General features: G+C 55.1%; 2 protein-coding genes and 1 long non-coding RNA gene across 5 annotated transcripts in view; 2 read left to right on the forward strand and 1 right to left on the reverse strand.

The window, feature by feature from the left end:
* Window positions 1-1,173: 1,173 nt before the first annotated feature.
* CISH (cytokine inducible SH2 containing protein) lies at window positions 1,174-6,524 on the reverse strand. 2 transcript variants are annotated; one of them, XM_003309810.3, is made up of 3 exons: window positions 6,301-6,524; window positions 3,059-3,279; window positions 1,174-2,828 (listed from the first exon to the last, which is right to left on the reverse strand). In XM_003309810.3, the coding sequence occupies exons 1-3, from the start codon at window positions 6,318-6,320 to the stop codon at window positions 2,293-2,295; spliced, it is 777 nt and encodes a 258-aa protein (XP_003309858.1). In that variant the 5' UTR covers window positions 6,321-6,524; the 3' UTR covers window positions 1,174-2,292. The 2 variants fall into 2 exon arrangements, with proteins under 2 accessions (XP_003309858.1, XP_016796660.1); XM_016941171.2 differs by lacking the exon at window positions 6,301-6,524 and having other exon boundaries at window positions 3,059-6,294.
* Window positions 6,525-6,552: 28 nt separating this feature from the next.
* Window positions 6,553-8,756, forward strand: LOC104005567 (uncharacterized). The gene is made up of 3 exons (XR_678953.3): window positions 6,553-6,799; window positions 7,524-7,618; window positions 8,486-8,756. It is a non-coding gene; the product is annotated as an uncharacterized LOC104005567 (long non-coding RNA).
* Window positions 8,757-11,795: 3,039 nt separating this feature from the next.
* The window catches only part of MAPKAPK3 (MAPK activated protein kinase 3), a 32,285-nt gene continuing 27,119 nt past the window's right edge, over window positions 11,796-16,961 (forward strand). The window contains exons 1-2 of one of the 2 annotated variants that reach the window (XM_016941174.4): window positions 11,796-11,951; window positions 12,224-12,494. In XM_016941174.4, the coding sequence (XP_016796663.1) occupies window positions 12,276-12,494 (219 nt within the window). In that variant the 5' untranslated portion in view covers window positions 11,796-11,951; window positions 12,224-12,275. The remainder of the gene's footprint in view (window positions 11,952-12,223; window positions 12,495-16,961) is intronic. The other variant, XM_016941173.4, reaches the window with a different exon arrangement.

Below are 16,961 nucleotides of genomic sequence, written 5' to 3' on the forward strand. Positions count from 1 at the left end.
AGTGCTCAGGCTGCCGCCAGTAACAGGGAAGGCACGTGGCTGGCCACCTGGGTCTGGGCGCCACATCCAGGAAAGACAGCCCTCCCTCCATCACCCACCTCTTGCTCACTCTCACCTAACGTCAGACCTATTCTTTGCCATGACTGCCTCCATATCCCCAGGGTCCTGTGTGAACTCCATGGTTCTTGCTGTCTATCCTCGTCCTTACCCCTCCCTGTAATCAGCCTGTCACTCCTCACCCCTCCTTGCTCTCAACCTGCCAACAAGTGTCTCTTCTACTCTAAGACTTCTAATTGCTTGAGGGCTAAGACAACAGGAAGGTTAGGATTGTTTCCAGATAAAGGTTAGAAAGCTTTAGAGAAGCTTTCCTGTGGGGCCCTCAAGCAAAGGTGCGGAAAACTTTGGGACACATGAAGATCTCAACGGATAGTGTTCCAAAGTCAGACTGTCCGGTAATGGAGGGTGTTTTCATTGAAATTGCTCTTCCACACACTTTTGGTGTGCTGAACCCTGAGAGAGAAGAAAGGATCCCCCAATCCCAACCAGTCTGGACTAGAACCCGGACACCTCCGCCCCAGGTCAGACTCCGCCAGCTCACTGGCCCCTACCCCGATTCAATTGCCCTGCCCCACTGCACAGAGCAAGCCCTCTTCAGTTTTGTGTGTCAGGAACACACGCCTCCCAGTCATGCCTTGGTGCCTTTGCACTCACTGTACCTTCTTCCTGGGAGAACCAGCCCTGACTTCTCTGACTACTAGTTTCCTCATCTCAAGACACTGACCCCAGGAGTAGTCCACAGCTGTCTCTCCCTGGGTATTCTCCACTTGCGATTTGGAGTTGGCATTTCTTGTTTACACATCTCTCAGGGCTGATGCACCTCTGCCACCCTCCCCCCAGCCCTCGCCTGGCAGTGGCCAGGGCAGTCACCCTGCAGGCAGTCTAACTGGCCTTTGTCTCCTAGCTACCATTTCCCAAGGGGACCCAGGGGAGATGAGAGGAGAGGCTGCTCCCTGTCTCCTCCACTCCTTAATGAGTCCCCAGCAGGGACTGCTCAGCCACATAGAATTTCTGGGCCTCTCCGCTAGCCCAAATATCAAATGGGGGCTAATGATAACAAGATCAAAGGGGACACACTGTGTACACAACTGAAAAGCGGCCCCATTGAGGGCTCTGTACATGAAAGGTATCATTTTATTATAGAGGTAATAAAATAAAGAGGTAATAAAGGTATAATGTCATTACAGAAAAATCAGTGGAAGAGAAAAGACCACCAAACTGTTCTTTGTTATAATTATTATTTCATGAAGTCTTATCAGACGTGTATTTCTCTCCTCTCATGTGCAGGCACCTTCCTGGGCAGGAAGCAGACCTAGCAGAACTGCAGTGGCGGCCCTCAAACCAGCACCCCCTCTTCCTGACAGCACAGGCACTCCCCCCGGGGCCTGTGCCACAGTGAGACCAGCTCTATGCAGATAAAGCTCTGTCCTGTGAGGGGGTGAGACACAGGCTCTGCTGGGGACTGAGGCTCCGGCTGCATTTTCTTATCTATTGTAGTTGTCCATCCTCCCCAAATATGGCTGGGGGCAGAAGAGAGTGGACACATTCACAGACGGGTGGGTCAGTACCAGGACATCCAGGATTGCCTTGGTTCCAGCAAGATGTCTCAGGATGGGCTTTCCACAGGGAAGAACCAGAGAAGCCAGGGCAGAGCTGGGGTCTCTGGACTACCAGGGCTCAGGGCATAGAGGTGGGGTTGGCTCACCCCTGACACCAACCCCAAGGAGAATAAATAAATAAATAGTGTATAATTGTGCAGTCCCCTAGCCTGGCTTACCCCTCAACAAGGGGTCACTAGTCACTGTCGATCTCAGTTCCTCTGCATGTCATCCTCCCAGAAACAGAGGCTGGCTGCCAGTAGGGGTCCTACCCGACCCTGGGGATTGAAAAACCAGGGCTGAGAGTGCCCATACAGTTCAGGTGGCCAGGGCAGGCAAGCGAGTGGAGGTCTGGGCCCAGCCCACAGGTGAGACAAGGTCCTGCCTGTCTCCCCATCCTCTGACACATGGCTCAGTATAATGAAGCCACATGCGGCCTGGGGGCATTTACCTCCAAGTTGTGTGACACCTCCCCTCTCCTATGCCTTGCTCTTGCTGGCTCTTCCTGGGCCAGCTGCCAGAGGTATGCAGGCACCAGGATGCCTGGAGGAGGGACAGTGGGGGCCCAAGTCCAGCTGGGGCTTGATGTCCCCTCCAGGGTGCGACTGGGTGAGGCTGGGCAGATTGCCCCGTACAGTCAGAGCTGGAAGGGGTACTGTCGGAGGTAGTCGGCCATGCGCCGGGGCAGTGGCAGGCAGTCCACGTCGGCCACCAGACGGTTGATGACAAGGCGGCACAGGTGTTGCAGGCTGCGGGCACTGCTTCTGCGTACAAAGGGCTGCACCAGTTTTAGGTGTACAGCAGTGGCTGGTGGAGGAGCAGGCAGTGCTGGGTCACTAGGCGCATCCTCCTTAGGCATAGGCAGGGCCGGGGTGGGAGCAGGATCGGGGCTGTCGCTTCGGGTATCAGCAGTGCAGGAGGCCACATAGTGCTGCACAAGGCTGACCACATCCGGAAAGGCCAGGATGCGTGGCCTGGACAAGCAGTTGGAGTCCAGACGGAAGCTGGAGTCGGCATACTCAATGCGTACATTGGTGGGGCCACGAGTGGTTTTCACTGACAGTGTGAACAGGTAGCTGGGGTGCGTGCTGTCACGTACTAAGAACGTGCCTTCTGGCATCTTCTGCAGGTGTTGTCGGGCCTCGCTGGCCGTAATGGAACCCCAATACCAGCCTAGGCAAGTGCAGAGGGGGCCAAGTGACATAGTGGAAATTAGCTGGGGTAACCAATCCAGGGCAAGTCAAGGCAGTGCCTCCCGCTTCACGCTTCCCTAGAGAGGGCTGTGCTTCTCCCATCAGACTCTCCTGGGCCGGGCTATGCCTCCCAAATCAGACTCAAAGGCAGAACTAAGCTTCTCCCACCAGACTACTCAGGAAAAGGCCTGCCTCCCCGCTCAGACTCACCAGATTCCCGAAGGTAGGAGAAGGTCTTGGCTATGCACAGCAGATCCTCCTCTGGGTCCAGCACCTTTGGCTCACTCTCTGTCTGGGCTGGGGTACCCTCTGCCACCTCCTCGGGGAAGGCCCCAGCAGGCAAGGGCTGCATGACTGGCTTGGGCAGTTCCAGGGACGGGGCCCACAGGGGCCGCTGCCCAGTCCGCTCCACAGCCAGCAAAGGACGAGGTCTAGAAGGCAGTGGATGAGCAGTGAGTGGAGGACCCATGCTTCCCCCATCTCCAGAGACCCCCCTATGCCCCAGACTAGTTTCATGACCTCTGGCTGGCCCATCTCACTATGAGCCTCAGCTTCCCCTCTACCCAGCCATGGGCTCGGTTAGTCCAGTATCTCGTTCCCCACTTGTCATCACAAAAGCCACCTTGATTGTTTCCATGTGGGGATCCTCTTTTGAAAGATTCTTTTCCACTGCCCTGCATTTACTAAACAGTAATTAATTGCTCTCTATTTTATATCAACCAAAAACACAGATCATTCCCTATAGGCATGTCTAATGTTCTCACCACACTGACAGGATTCAGTGCAAAGTAGCTTCATGTTTGTGCCCTCCTGGCTGAAGTGGGCTGATTAAATGGCCCACTGATGAATGGTCCTAGTTGAGATAGATCTACGACAGACAAGTAGATTTATCCTATGATAGATCTGTGTGGGGTCCTCCAGAGAAGCCCCAGGATTATGGTAGGCTGCCTGAGGTCACACGCTACCTCCCCATGGATAGGAGTGTCTCTCAGAGGGACCTAGGTCCACATTGGCCAGGACTTAGAGACTGAAATAATCCCCTACCCATACAAGTCAGCCTATCCTGGCCTCTGCTTCTCCCAGTGGAGGGTCTGGGGTAGACAGTGGCCTCTAAAGGCACTGGCAAGTCTCACCTCCTGTCAGTATGAGCTCCCACCAAGGGCAGGGACCTAATCCACACTCCAGTTCCCACCCTGGCAAGCCAGCCCTACCAGGCTCTACGATCTTGTACAAAGCTTGCTCTTCACTGGGCTTCAGTTTCTCTTTTCCGCAATAAAGGGTCCCACCAACCCATGCACTGAGAGGTTCAGTAACACCATATTCTTGGATGGCTGGGGTTGGGGGAGCTGAGCCGACCAAAATCTGAGTAGCAGCTTTCTCCTAGGGGAAGCCCACCCAGCAGGGTGATACTAGGGCTTCCTCCTTGGGAGGGCAGCAGGGACTGGCTCTACTTCCCCAGGAAGACAGCTGCTCCTCCCTCACTCCTTGCAAAATACATCTCCAAGCCTTAGTTCTGGGTCTAGTCCCTGGCTGGGCCTCAGGACACCGCGATAATGAAACCATGGCCTTGCCCTCAAGGAGAACCAGACTGGCTGGGGAAGATGACACTAAGAGTAATTATAATGCAAAGCCATAAAACTGCAGGTGTCATGGGGGAGTCAGGGTCTGCTTGCTCCTGAGCTGTGTCTTCCAGGCCAAAGGAAGGAGCTGGGGGAAGGGACCCCAGGTAGAGAGGACAGCATGGGCAAACAGCGCCAGTATTGCTTGTGAGGCAGGAAGGCGCAGGCATGAGCTGGTGGCAGGAGCCAGACCTGACTCCTGTGTAGGTTATAGGTGACCCTCTAGGTTCTAACAAATCATGGCCCTATGACCACTCACAGTGAGAAAGGGCCACACAACTCTGGCACACCACAGCCTACCAAAAACTTTTCCACACCTACCCTGGCTGTACTGTGGGATCTTGGAAATCCCTCTTGGAGAGCTGGAGGCCAAATTTTGAGATGACCTGCTTGCTGGGGCCCAGAGCTACCTTCCCAGGAGCATGGTTGGTGGCTAGCCAGTCAGGCTGGAACTTCTGTGGGTGGCCACGTCCAGATAGCTTAGCCGGTCCTCAGATCCCACATGTAGGTGTGGGCACCTTTGGGGCTGATGTGGTAGCTGGGTGTATGAATAGCTGTGTTGATCACCACAAGCTCCTGGTGAGTGTGTACCTGGGCAGGGGTGTGTCCATGGCTGTGTCATCATCATGGTGGGGACAGTGGCTGGTGTGTTCTAGGTACATGTGTGTGCCCGCTTTGGAGCGCAGCAGTCTAAAACTTTGTTCCCTGACACCCAACAGTAGCCCTGAGCTTACAAGGGGGTGCTCACCTAGGGTAAAAAGTGAAAGAGGCTATGGGACCCCAGAATGCAGGGGGAGGCTCCTGGGGTGGAAGGCAGTGGTGGGGCAGGTATTCAGGAGTCCCAGAATGCAGACAGGAGGAAGGAACTTGCTGGAGACAGCAAGGGAGAAGTAGTCTTCCCAGCACCTCCATGTCCTCTTCCTTGGCCTCACCTTCCACCCTCCCTCACTTGGCACCAGGCCAGTTGTGATAAGCACAGCCACCCAGTCCTCCCTGAGTGCAGAACACCCATTTATACCTTCTTCCTCTCTCCTTGGAGCTTCCTGAGCTCCTGTCACATCACCATGGCCAGCATCAGACCCTTTGGTTGAAGGGGTTGCTGAGGTTCAGGACAGAGTGGATGGCCAGGAATGCTCAGCTCAGGTCAAGACTCTGTCTTATCAGCATCCCCTCTCCACTGTCCCCTACCTCAAGTCTGGGAAATTTGAAGATGAGAGGCAGGAGCCAAGGTCCTTCTCACATTGGGATCCCAGACTGGGCTGAGACAGGGTTGTGAGATGATTGTGGGGGTACCCCAAGCAGAACCAGGTCAAACCCAGGGCCTCCCGAGAGTTGCAGACCATCAGGTGCCAGCCTGAGGAAAGGCAAGGATCTGCGGCTGGCTTCCCAAGAAGAGCCTACTTGCTAGCCTGGGGCAGGAGAGGGGACACCAGGACAGAGGGGGCCAGGGGCTGGTCCAAGGTTACTAGCAGGCAGGGCAGCAGGCAGGCTAGCGTAGAGTGCTCTGGGCCCAGAAGAATATCTGGGATTGTTGGCCACATCTTGGGGGACGCCGTGCCGTTAGCATCCATCTGCTCCAGTGAGAACCCAGGCTGAGCCCACCCTGTGAGTTCCTCCTTTAGCCAGCCAGCCCCCGGTTTCCCAATCCACAGTGGGAATTGAGGTAAGTGTGTGGGGGCGGGGAGTGGGAGTGTCACAGCCCCACACAGAGCCTTGCTCCTGAGGTCCCTCTGGCCCGTCAAGCCCTCCCAATGCCCGGCAGCTAGCACGAAGCCCCTGTTCTCCCGTGCGCCCCTCGTGGTGGCCGGGAAGGGGGCAGAGAGCCGCGCTTACCCCTGAACGCAGAGGACCATGTCCCCGCGGCAGCGGCGACTCCGGTGTGGGGACTCGGCTGGACGGCGGCGGCTGGAGGGAACCAGTGGGCGCGGAGCGCGTGCTGGGTAGGCTCCCGGGGCGCGCGGGCGCAGGACAGGGACTGAGAGGCAGTGGCGCGGACCGCCTGCGAGGGCGAGGGGGGCGGGCCAGACGAGCGGGGCGGGGCGAGCTGCTGCCTAATCCTTTGTCTGCCGCGTTCCAGCCCTTCCCGGAAGCGGCGTCTTCCTAGAACCGCGGGCTGAGCGGTGGGGCCCGGGCGGGGTGCGCGGGCGCCGTCGCCGGGTCTGGGGCCCTGAGCAGTGAAAGGAAATACTTTGACAGATTTCCAAGAACTTTCCAGGAAAACGGGGCGGGGCCCCGCGAGCTGACCAATCGCGACGCTGAAGGTGGAGCCGAGCGGTCGGGGAGGGCCAATAGCAGCGCGTGGACCAGGGGCTGAAGCTACCCAGCGGGGCAGGTCGGAGAGATCAGTGGGGAAAGACCGGGTCGGGGAAGTTAAGGAGGGGCCCGGGCTCAGCAACCCGCGCCCAGATTGCCTTCTGGCATTCTGCGTCGTTGGGGAAGGGCCCTCTTATCTCGCGGTGGAACTCGTGGCAGGGCGGGGGGCGGAGTCCCGGGCTTGTCCTCCCTGCGAGCGGCTCCTCCAAGGAGGTCTGTCGGCGTGTGCAAGCGCCCCGTGTTGGGACGGCCGCTCCTGGACCCTAGGACTCTGTGTGTCGGGTGTCGGATTGGGTGGCATGGGGTGAGATCTGGAGCGGGACTTAGGGCAGGGCGGGGTGCAGAGGACAGTTCCAGAAATGAGTAGGTCCACTGAGGTCAAGCCGGCGGTCACCACAGCCAGAAAGATCCAGACAAGAACGTTTTCTTTGAAAGAGTTGAAGGAGAAAGCACGCCCCAACTTTTCGAATCAGGCAGACCATCCAGTCTTGGCTGGCACTGGTTTCTGGCCGGCCCTGCCAGTCAGGGGAGAAGAGACTACAGATTTGAGAAAGCAAGCAGAGACAGCCCCAGATGGCCCGGACTCTGGGTTGGTACCCACCACCCCCACCCCCCGCCAGAAAAAAAAAGCTGAGAGAGAGAGTCCTGCAACTCAAAACATAGGGAGATAATCTGGGAGTAGGGTGATAGAGGTTGGGGCAGGATGGCGGGGGCAGAGTAGTAACACTCGCTCTTATCTACAGGGAGTACTTGCTGCATTTGATCCTCTACAACTGGTGTTGCTCCCGTTATGCGGACAGAAGACAGCCCCAGGGAACAAATGCTAGGAAATGGCAGGGTAAGAGCTTGATCCCAGCTCTGAATCAGAAGCCCACGCTCCTACCAGGACCCTCTCCACCTTTTTTCAGTTCACTGGATTCACTATGGAGCATCTTGAAGGACTGTAGGGTCTGTGAATCTCCTCCAAACCCTTGGGCCAGAAGAACTGTGGGATTTGGAGAGGTTGCAGGGTCCACTCCCCACCCCCATCCCCCTCCCCACCCCCATCCCCCTCCCAGTGTGTGCCCCCAGGGTCCCCAGAAAGGAGTCTAGCTCTGAGATCCTGGGCAGGGATGACAGACCCCTGGCCTTGTTGAAGGGCCTGAACGATAGCATCCAGGGAAGACAAGGCTCAGTTTGCTCTGCCCAGAATGGCAGAGGGCAAAAGAAACCTGAAAGCAAAACCCTGTGAAACTGGGGAAAAAACGTTAAGTTTCAGATTTCAGGGCAGTCACTTCTCTGTAGCTTTCCTGAAGGGAAGCCGGGCTTCATGAGTGCAACTCTGCCAGCCCCCTCCTGAGTTGGCCAGAAGCCACTTTCTTGGAATGGGGGTAGGGGGGATGGATACCTTATAACCCACTTTGAGGGTTGGGATACCTGGATAGCCTGATATGCGGCCCCTGTGTGGACCACTGACTTGCCAGTAGGAACTGTCCACTGTCTCATTACTATGAAGACAAAAGGACTTTGCCGCTGCCAGGCAACAGAGTTACAATTTTGAACTTGGGTCTCTTATGGGGCCAAATCCCAAGCTGTCTACCAAAACTATACTTCTTCCCCCTCACCATGACTATTCAACTGAACACTTACTATGTGTCAAGCACTCTCAGCAATTTGCAGCCTCATGTCATTGTCACAACTACCACATATTATCTCCTCTTTACAGGTGAGAAAACTGAGGCATAGAGAGGTTACAATATAACTTAGATCTCCCAGCTGGCAAGTAATGGTTTAAGCCAGGAGCCTACACACTTCCTCCTACTTCCTCTATGGGTGCTGGTGATCTGCCGACTCCTAGACATCCAGCTTTAAGGTCCTCAGTGAAGCTTCTCTGCCCCCAGGCCTGTCCATGTCAGAGCACCATGGGTGTCCCTTTGAAAGTGTCTCCTACAGGTCTGTGATTATGCGGTCTATGTGTAAACCAAAGGGTTCCAAGAGTTTTGGCCTTCCAACTATTTTTGTGTGTGTGTGAATATGACAGCACTGTGCACCTCACCTGCATGCTGGGAACAGTGATGTGCCCCTGTTCTGCCCCAAGTACTAAGTTGGGTCCCTCTGGCCAACTTAGTACTTAATTCTCCTGCCCTGGCTGCTCCCTAGAAACCCTGGCTCTGATTGCTGGGCCCACACTGCCACCTAGCGGTGCCCCCTCTCATGCCCTCACTAGCCAAATTTCCATAGATTCTTCTCTTCTAGGATAATCCCTCTCCTGCACCCCAGGGATTGACCTTACTGCAAGATTCCCCTGCCACTCCCTACCCAGAACAATCACAAGATGAATCACAAGAATACACAGCAGTGCCTTCCCCAAAGTCTCGCTCATTTGGCCTCCATCCTCTCACCATGTGCAGCCTCCTCTCTCCAGTAAGGACAGAATGTGTGTGTGTGTGTGTGTGTGTGTAGGAATGTGTGTGTGTGTGTGTGTGTGTGTGTGTGTAGGATTTAGCCCCCCTCACTTTAAGCTATTCCAAAGTCTCTGTCCCCTTGGACACACAGCTACATGAAGGGCTGTGTGGCAGAGTCTGCCATCATGAACCCACTCCTGACCAGACCTAGCCATCCTGCATGCCAAATCCTCCCATCATTGTGGAGGGGATGCTGCAGGTGGTTGCTGGAACATGAGCACTAAGGGAAACCACATATTCTGACTTTCCTGGGCTAAGTGAGTAGTTTCAAGGCATCTCTCCGATGGACCCATGTGGGGAATGCGTGTGCCTGTGGAAGCATGGACACTGGTTATAGGGACTGGGAGGGGAGAAGCAGCACCTTTGCCTTATTTTTCATACTTCTGTATAATTTGAATTAATTACAATGAGGAAGTTTTACTTATGCAACTTAAAATTTTAATAAAAGAGACCAGCTTAAAAATACAATTATAAAATTTGTAGAGCAATTATAATCTAATTCCATTTTAAAGAAAGAAGACATCTTCACAGAACATTCAGTGAGATGCCTTTGGCTGGGGCAAGGAGCCAGCCTCCACCCTCAGCTGCCTAGCCTTCTGCTCACCAGAATGACATCTTGCTCAGCCTCAGGTTTACCAGGCTCAAACTAGTTGCCTTCAGAGAGCAGAGCCTTCTTTGGCTCCCCCCAGCAGTAGAAGATTCCAGATCATAGGGCTTTCAAAGAGGCTCTGAGATCTTGAATCAGATTCTCAGGTTGGGCTCAGGGACATCAATCCTGGGTCCAGCTGGGCATAAATGCATGTGTGTGTGCACATGTGCATGTGTATCTGTGTGCATGTGTGTTATATGCATGTGTGTTTATACGTGTTATATGCATGTGTGTGCACATGTGTAAAGGTGTGACTGCATGTGTACATGTGTGAGAGTATGTTTGCACCTGTGGCTGTGTGAGGAGCCAGAAAGGACTAGGAGAGGAGGCCATGGTTTGAGGATAAGAGCCCAGCCCTGAGGTTGTGCTTTGGAGTTGGAATGGGGGCTCTGTCATGACAGCTGCTGACCTCAGACAGGTCACTTAGCCTCTCTGGGCTTTTCTGTCCTGTGTGTCTGTAGTGTGGGGCAGAAGGGATAGTGTGACCTCCTCTAGGCTCTGTAAGGTCAGGGGGTTGCAGGGAGAGCACATTCCCAGCATCTGGTCTGCAAGAAGTGTTCACTATGGCCAGCTGAGGCTATTGTCTGGAGCCTCCTGCTTCACTGAACACTGCTAGCTTGAAGGTTGCCTGAAAGAAATAGGGGCAGAGCCCCAACCCCATCTCCACTCAACATCTGCACACAGTGGGTACCCACTAATAAGTTGTAGCACCCTTTCAGTCACTCATTCACTCATTCATTGACAGAAGATCATCTTTCCAAGAGCTACTTCTCTGATGAGCCTGCACATGCAGCCCAGGGGTCCGTGAGTGTGCGTGTGTTAACCAGAGGGGCTGAGGGGGAGGCGCTCACTGGGCCTAAATTCCGGAGCCAAGAGTAAGACGGCTGGAAGACGCCTCTGAGTGGAACCGAGGTCCTGGTACCTGCAGTCCTGTAGATGGCCTGTAGATGACAGCAGAGGCCCATGCAGAGCCCCTGCGCTGAGCCGCACCTTCCCAGTTCCAAGTGAGCCAGCTCGCTCAGGTCCCTCAGCTTCCGGATTGGGGGAGTGATGTGATGTGCGCAAGTAGTTCAGATCTGTCCCAGAAGACAGCCACAGCCACCCTCCCTATGGCTCTAGACAAGTTGTTTTCTCCCCAGGGGTCCCAGTTTCCTCATCTGTGAAATGAGAGTTGTTTAACAGCCGGTGTTGGAAAAACTGGCTCAAAATACGTAAGGTAGTCTAAGATGGGCTTAACAGAGACTTATATGTGCAAGGCAAAACTAGAAAGCTAATGGAGAATATCTGTCACTCGGATGGGAGGCAGAGACTTTTTAAACACGACGCCAAAAGCCCAAACCATAAGGTGAAAGGTTGGCGGATCTGATCAAATGGCAACTCGGGATTTCTGGTCCCCAGGACGCTGTATATACCAAAGGGAAGCAGCGAGTCAAGGGCATGAGCGGGAGCTGCAAAAAGGGGGCAGTCGCCAGTGCTGGAGACGCCCAGAGCCACCAGAGGCTAAAGAGTGGCGAATTCAACAACGACAAGATGCCACTTCCCTCGGCATGTTTAAAAAGTTGAGTACGCTGAGGGTTGGCCAACACTAGGCAAGTCGGAAGCCTAGCAAGCCATACTGGAGGGCCACCTGGCAGCGTGCAGAGCAAACACCCGACTCAAGGAGAGCTTTCAAGAGAAATAAGACGTCCTGCGCTGTCACGTTCTAGGTTGCGAGTAAAACCCGGGACCCGCACAGTAGCGGACTACCAGTACAGGGGCCTCCCTGGGTGTCCCTGGAAACCGAGGAAGTAACCGCCCCCTCGGGAAGCCACGCCTCCTATTTTGTTCCGGCTCGGGGGCGGGACCCAGCCGGGGCCCGCCTGGCCCTTTAAGGCTGACCTAGCGGGGCCCCAAGTTGGGATGACGCGCAGGGAGCGGGGGGTGGAGTGGGGGAGTGGGGGGGGGGGTGGGGTGGGGTGGGGGAGGTCACGTGGGCGCCGGCAGCGCGACTCTCGGCCCTGAGATTTCTGCGGCCGCCAGCTCCCGCGACCGCCTCTCCTGCCCCTCGCCGGTACCTCAGCAAGGTGCGTTGCCGCCAGGTACGCCCTCGCTGGGCCCCCTCTGCGGCCTCCTCCGGGGACCTCGCGGCCATTAGGCGCCCGGCCCCTTCCCTTCTTGACACGTGCCCGGGCGGTGCTCGCTTGTACCCGGCCGCGCGACCACCGCCCCTTGCTGCATGTCTGTACTCTCAGGCCGTTCGTCCCGCACTCCCAGCTTGCCCCGGGCTCGCAGCCCAGCCCAGTTCAGAGGCTCCAAGGCTGGGGTGTGTTGGAAAAGTCTGGGCGGGACTCACTCTTCCCCTTTCCCCCAGGTGCCACTAGAAGCGCCAGGCTGGGGCCGCCTCTGAGCGCCCCGCGGGGGCCATGGATGGTGAAACAGCAGAGGAGCAGGGGGGCCCTGTGCCCCCGCCAGTTGCACCCGGCGGACCCGGCTTGGGCGGTGCTCCGGGGGGGCGGCGGGAGCCCAAGAAGTACGCAGTGACCGACGACTACCAGTTGTCCAAGCAGGTGCTGGGCCTGGGTGTGAACGGCAAAGTGCTGGAGTGCTTCCATCGGCGCACTGGACAGAAGTGTGCCCTGAAGGTCAGTGAGCCCTCACTGAGGCCTGGGGTATCCTGGAGGGTCCACAGCGGAAGCCTGTGAGTGAAGCTATGTCTAGCGCCCCTGCTAAGCTTCCTATGCTCAGCAACATGTTTCATCGTCATACTGTCCTGTAAGGTCAGGCTTGTGGTCCTCCCTACTTTACAGATGGGGAAACTGAGGCGTAGCCTAGCTAAGCTTTGAGTGTCCCAGTGAGCAAGGGGTGGAGTCACTATGGCTAGAGATGCTGTATCCTGAAGCAGCGAAGGGGTGACTCCTGACTCTGGGATTCTGGCTGGACCCATGTGTTCAGGCCCAAAGGGGATCTCTTGTTCAGCTTGGCTGCCCCTTCCATGTGAAGCTCCTCTGACTGGAATGGATCTGTTTCCCTTTGCTGGAAGCTGAGACCCCACCAAGGCTTGGGTGGGACTGCTTCTTCCCTGTGGCCCCTGCCCATCTGGGCTGGAGTGGTGTGAGCCTCCCAGGGCTGGCCAGAGGACAAGGCTGATGCCCACTGCACCTGTGGAGCCTCAGGAGGCTGCTGATAGACTCCTGACGAGTCGCTGGTCCCGTGTTGAAAGGGACAGGCCCTGGGCCAACCCACCCCTGGTTCCTGGGCAGAGGGCGGGCCAGCCATCTAACCACCTCAGACTATAGGCTCCCTGAAGACCTGGCATGCTGATATAGGTGGCATGGTGGGGGTCAGGGGGATGCTGGGGGCGGGTACCTGGTTCCAGCTTAAGGCATACAGTTCTGGGCCTAGGGCCACACCCCATACCCAGAATCCTTTGAATCTGTCATCTCTGGGGTCTTTACTCATTTGTAGCTTGTGCCAATGGATGGGTAGAGCATGGCAGGGATAGTGGCTCCTGGAGGCTAGAAGTACAGCAAAGGCCCTTCTCATTTTACAAAAGATTTTTTTTTTTTTTGAGGCAGAGTCTCACTCTGTCGCCAGGCTGGAGTGCAGTGGCACAATCTCAGCTCACTGCAACCTCCACCTCCCAGGTTCAAGCGATTTTACTGCCTCAGCCTCCTGAGTAGCTGGGACTACCGGCGTGCTCCACCATGCCCAGCTAATTTTTTGTATTTTTAGTAGAGACAGGGTTTCACCATGTTGGCCAGGATGGTCTCGATCTCTTGACCTCGTGATCTGCCTGCCTTGGCCTCCCAAAGTGCTGGGATTACAGGCGTGAGCCACCGTGCCCGGCCTTTACACAAGTTTTAATTATGAGTCCAAGTGCAGAGTCCTCTAGATATGGCTAATAGCTATCCTGTGTTTGCCAGTTTCATGACCTTGGATGATATCCTAGACTCTGGAAGCCAGGTTTCTGCATCTATTCATGGGGAAAGATAAGGAGTTGTTGTGAACATGAAATGAGATTATACATTTAAAGCACTTGGTACAGGACCTGATACAGGTCTGGAGAGGTTACAGGACTTATTTAAGGCACAAGATCTTAAAGCATCTGAGCAGGGAGCTGGGCCCAGCTCTCTGTGTCTTTCCCAGGAACACTAGGGCCAACAGAGGAGGTTGTCTCCCCAGAGTACCTTGGAGGGGAACATGCGGGTGGGTCTAGGAGAGGATCAGGGTTGGGCTGGTGGGGCTGGGCCCCAGGTATAGCTTCTTTGCCCACTAACCCAGCAGTCGAATGGGGTGGGGGAGCTTTTCAGAGTATCAGGAATGGGATTCTCTGAGTCTTTTAGGGAAAAAGTGGCTCTTCTGAGGGCAGACGGGGGTAAGGGGATGAGGAATGAGAGTTTTCATCCCCCTCTGGGCACTATTTAACCTTCCACCTGTGCTAGGATTGAGGGCAGGCTGGGTGGGTGAGGGATTGAGGCCAGAGACCCACTTCTTAATACCAAGGCTTTGGCCCTGTGGGCCAAGACTGAGCTCTGACCAGCCCCTGTGGTGTCCAGATGCTGTGGGTGAGTCAGGGATGGGGTGGGAGACCAGAATTTGTAGGCCCACACAGTGCCAGCTTTAAGTAAGGCTGGACTTAACCCCTTCCCCATAGATGCTATGTCTGATGAATGACTTGGGGTAACTTCTGACTGCAAGAACTTCCATAGCACCTCATCAGTGCTCTCCTTGTTCTGGACTGGGAATTGGGTCAGGCCTGGAGTGGGTTTCCCTCTGTACCCCTTTATGGGTGAGCATGGCTGAGGCTACTAGCTTGGGACCTTCAGGATCTGGCCCTAAATTGGCCCTCAAAGGGGACATGGATTAGATGTGGCTCCCACTCCAGGACCTTCCTGTTCTTAGTATCACTAGTGACCAAGCCTAGAAGTCCTTACCCAGCTAAGCAGGCATTTACTATCTCCCAATATTGGGCTAAGCACAACCTCTGGTACAGTTATTTTACCTGTGTTGTGAGTGGTAGCTGTGGCCATGAGGAGGAAGGTGACATCTCCCCACTTATAGCTTCTGCCCATTGCCCAGGAAGACCAGGACCTGGGGACCTCAGTACATGGGCAGGCCTGGGCCCAGGGAGCTTAGCCAGCTCATGATGGATCACAGTCCTCTCCTTGCATCTGCCTAGCCCTCTCCCCCCAGTTGCCCCAGCTCAGCCTAGGCAACAGTCGTGGGCTCTGTGTCTTTCTGCCTCCCTGGTGATGTACTCCAGGTTAACCAGGGTGGCCTGTCCTCATCTTATAACTTGACCTTGTTCAGGCCATCTCTGCCCATTTGTCTCATGCTCATCCTCTTGGCTCTGTTGCCCAAGATGGAAGATAGTGCTTAACAGGAAGCCTGAAACTCAGCAAACACTCATAAAACAGGAAGAGCTGTGGCCACTGTCCTTGTAACTGTTGCTATTCTGTGGAGGCCCTAGAGGAGCAGGTCCCTCCCTCCCAGGGAGCTGGGCCTCTTCCGCTTTCCCTTAGCCCCTGACCACCTGCTTGGTTCATCTTGGCCTCAGTCATACTCAGTGGCTCCCTCCCAAGGCTACCTTCTGCTGCCAGTGCAGCCATTCTACTCCATTGTACCCCAAGCCCTCATTGCTGTCCTCTTGGCAGGAACTGGAGGACTGCCTTTCTTGGAGAGGGTGTATGGGCCAGGCGGTCCTCCAGTGTCTGCTTCTCCTGCTGACCTCTTGCTTGTGCCCTCTCCCAGGCTTAACTAGTTAATTAGTACCTTCAGCTTTCCCTCTAACTGGGCACAGCCCTGCAGATTTGTCACACATCAGTTACCCCACCACATCCAAGATCCAGTCCTTCAAACTTTATCACATACATGAAAATTGGGACCCAAAGTGAGTCACATGGCTTGAAGTCGGGGGTGTAGCAGAGGCCCGAATTTTCTCCCCTCCTGACATCCTGCCCAGCCCTCTTGTGGTTTTTAGCCTCTTGGCAGGCAGAAGTGACCATGGCACTTAGTATCTCTAAATAAAAGCAATAGGCTGGGTGCGGTGGCTTGTGCCTGTAATCCCAGCACTTTGGGAGGCTGAGGCAGGAGGATCATTTGAGTCCAGGAGTTTAAGACCAGTCTTGGCAACATGATAAGACCCTTATCTCTACACAAAATTTAAAAATTAGGGCTGGGTATGATGACTTATGCCTGTAATCTCAGCACTTTGGCTGAGGCGGGAGGATCACTTGAAGTCCGGAGCTCGAGACCAACCTGGCCAACCTGGCGAAACCTTGTCTCTACTAAAAATACAAAAATTTGCTGGACACAGTGGCGGGTGCCTGTAATCCCAGCTACTGGGGAGACTGAGGCAGGAGAATCGCTTGAACCTGGGAGGCGGAGGTTGCAGTGAACCGAGATCACGCCACTGCACTCCAGCCTGGGTGACAGAGTGAGGCTGTGTCTCAAAAAAAAAAAAAAAAAAAAAAAGTAGCCAGGTGTGGTGGCACACACCTGTAGTTCCAGCTACTCAAGAGGCTGAGATGGAAAGATGATTGCTCGAGCCTAGGGGTTTGAGGCTGCAGTGAGCTGTGGTCATGCCACTGTACTCCAGCCTGGGTGACAGAGTGAGACCCATCTCAAAAATTGAAAGAAAGAAAAGCAATAAAAGGCCTTATGGAGACATAATGGTGGGGTCTTCTTTCCTGCCCCTGTGTTATGGACTGTGGGGCTGGGGGCTCTTCCCCTCTGACCCCTAAAGCATTTTGGAAGCTCTTCTAGGCTCCCAGTGCCCTCTTCTTCCCTTCTTTGTTAAGGAGAGTAGAGTGGTGGGGTGGTGGATCCACATGTCTAGGAGACCTCTGCAGAGTCCTCTGGGTCAAGTCTTTGTAGCAGCCATCTTCCTTCTGGTTCCCAGGATCTGGGGAGGTTGCTGGGGCTGCTGCCTCTGGGACAGTTTCCTTCCCCTTGATGCCAGTTGGCTTCCGTGAGCCAGGCTGCTCTGCATGTGGGATCTCAGTGATGCCTCAAAGCACAACACAGAAGAGGGCATATTTCTCCTGACAGATGGGAAACTAAGCTCTGGAGACCAGGAGGAGAACTCACAGGGATTTGAGATTACACAG

This window comes from Pan troglodytes, chromosome 2, assembly GCF_028858775.2.
Source record: "Pan troglodytes isolate AG18354 chromosome 2, NHGRI_mPanTro3-v2.0_pri, whole genome shotgun sequence".
Lineage (NCBI taxonomy): Eukaryota > Metazoa > Chordata > Mammalia > Primates > Hominidae > Pan > Pan troglodytes.

Coding starts and splice junctions, on each gene's coding strand:
- CISH (XM_016941171.2), bottom strand. CDS start 3,317: ATGGGTCCTCCACTCACTGCTCATCCACTGCCTTCTAGACCTCGTCCT. Junction 2,829..3,058: donor CTCCTACCTTCGGGAATCTG/GTGAGTCTGAGC, acceptor GCACTTGCCTAG/GCTGGTATTGGGGTTCCATT.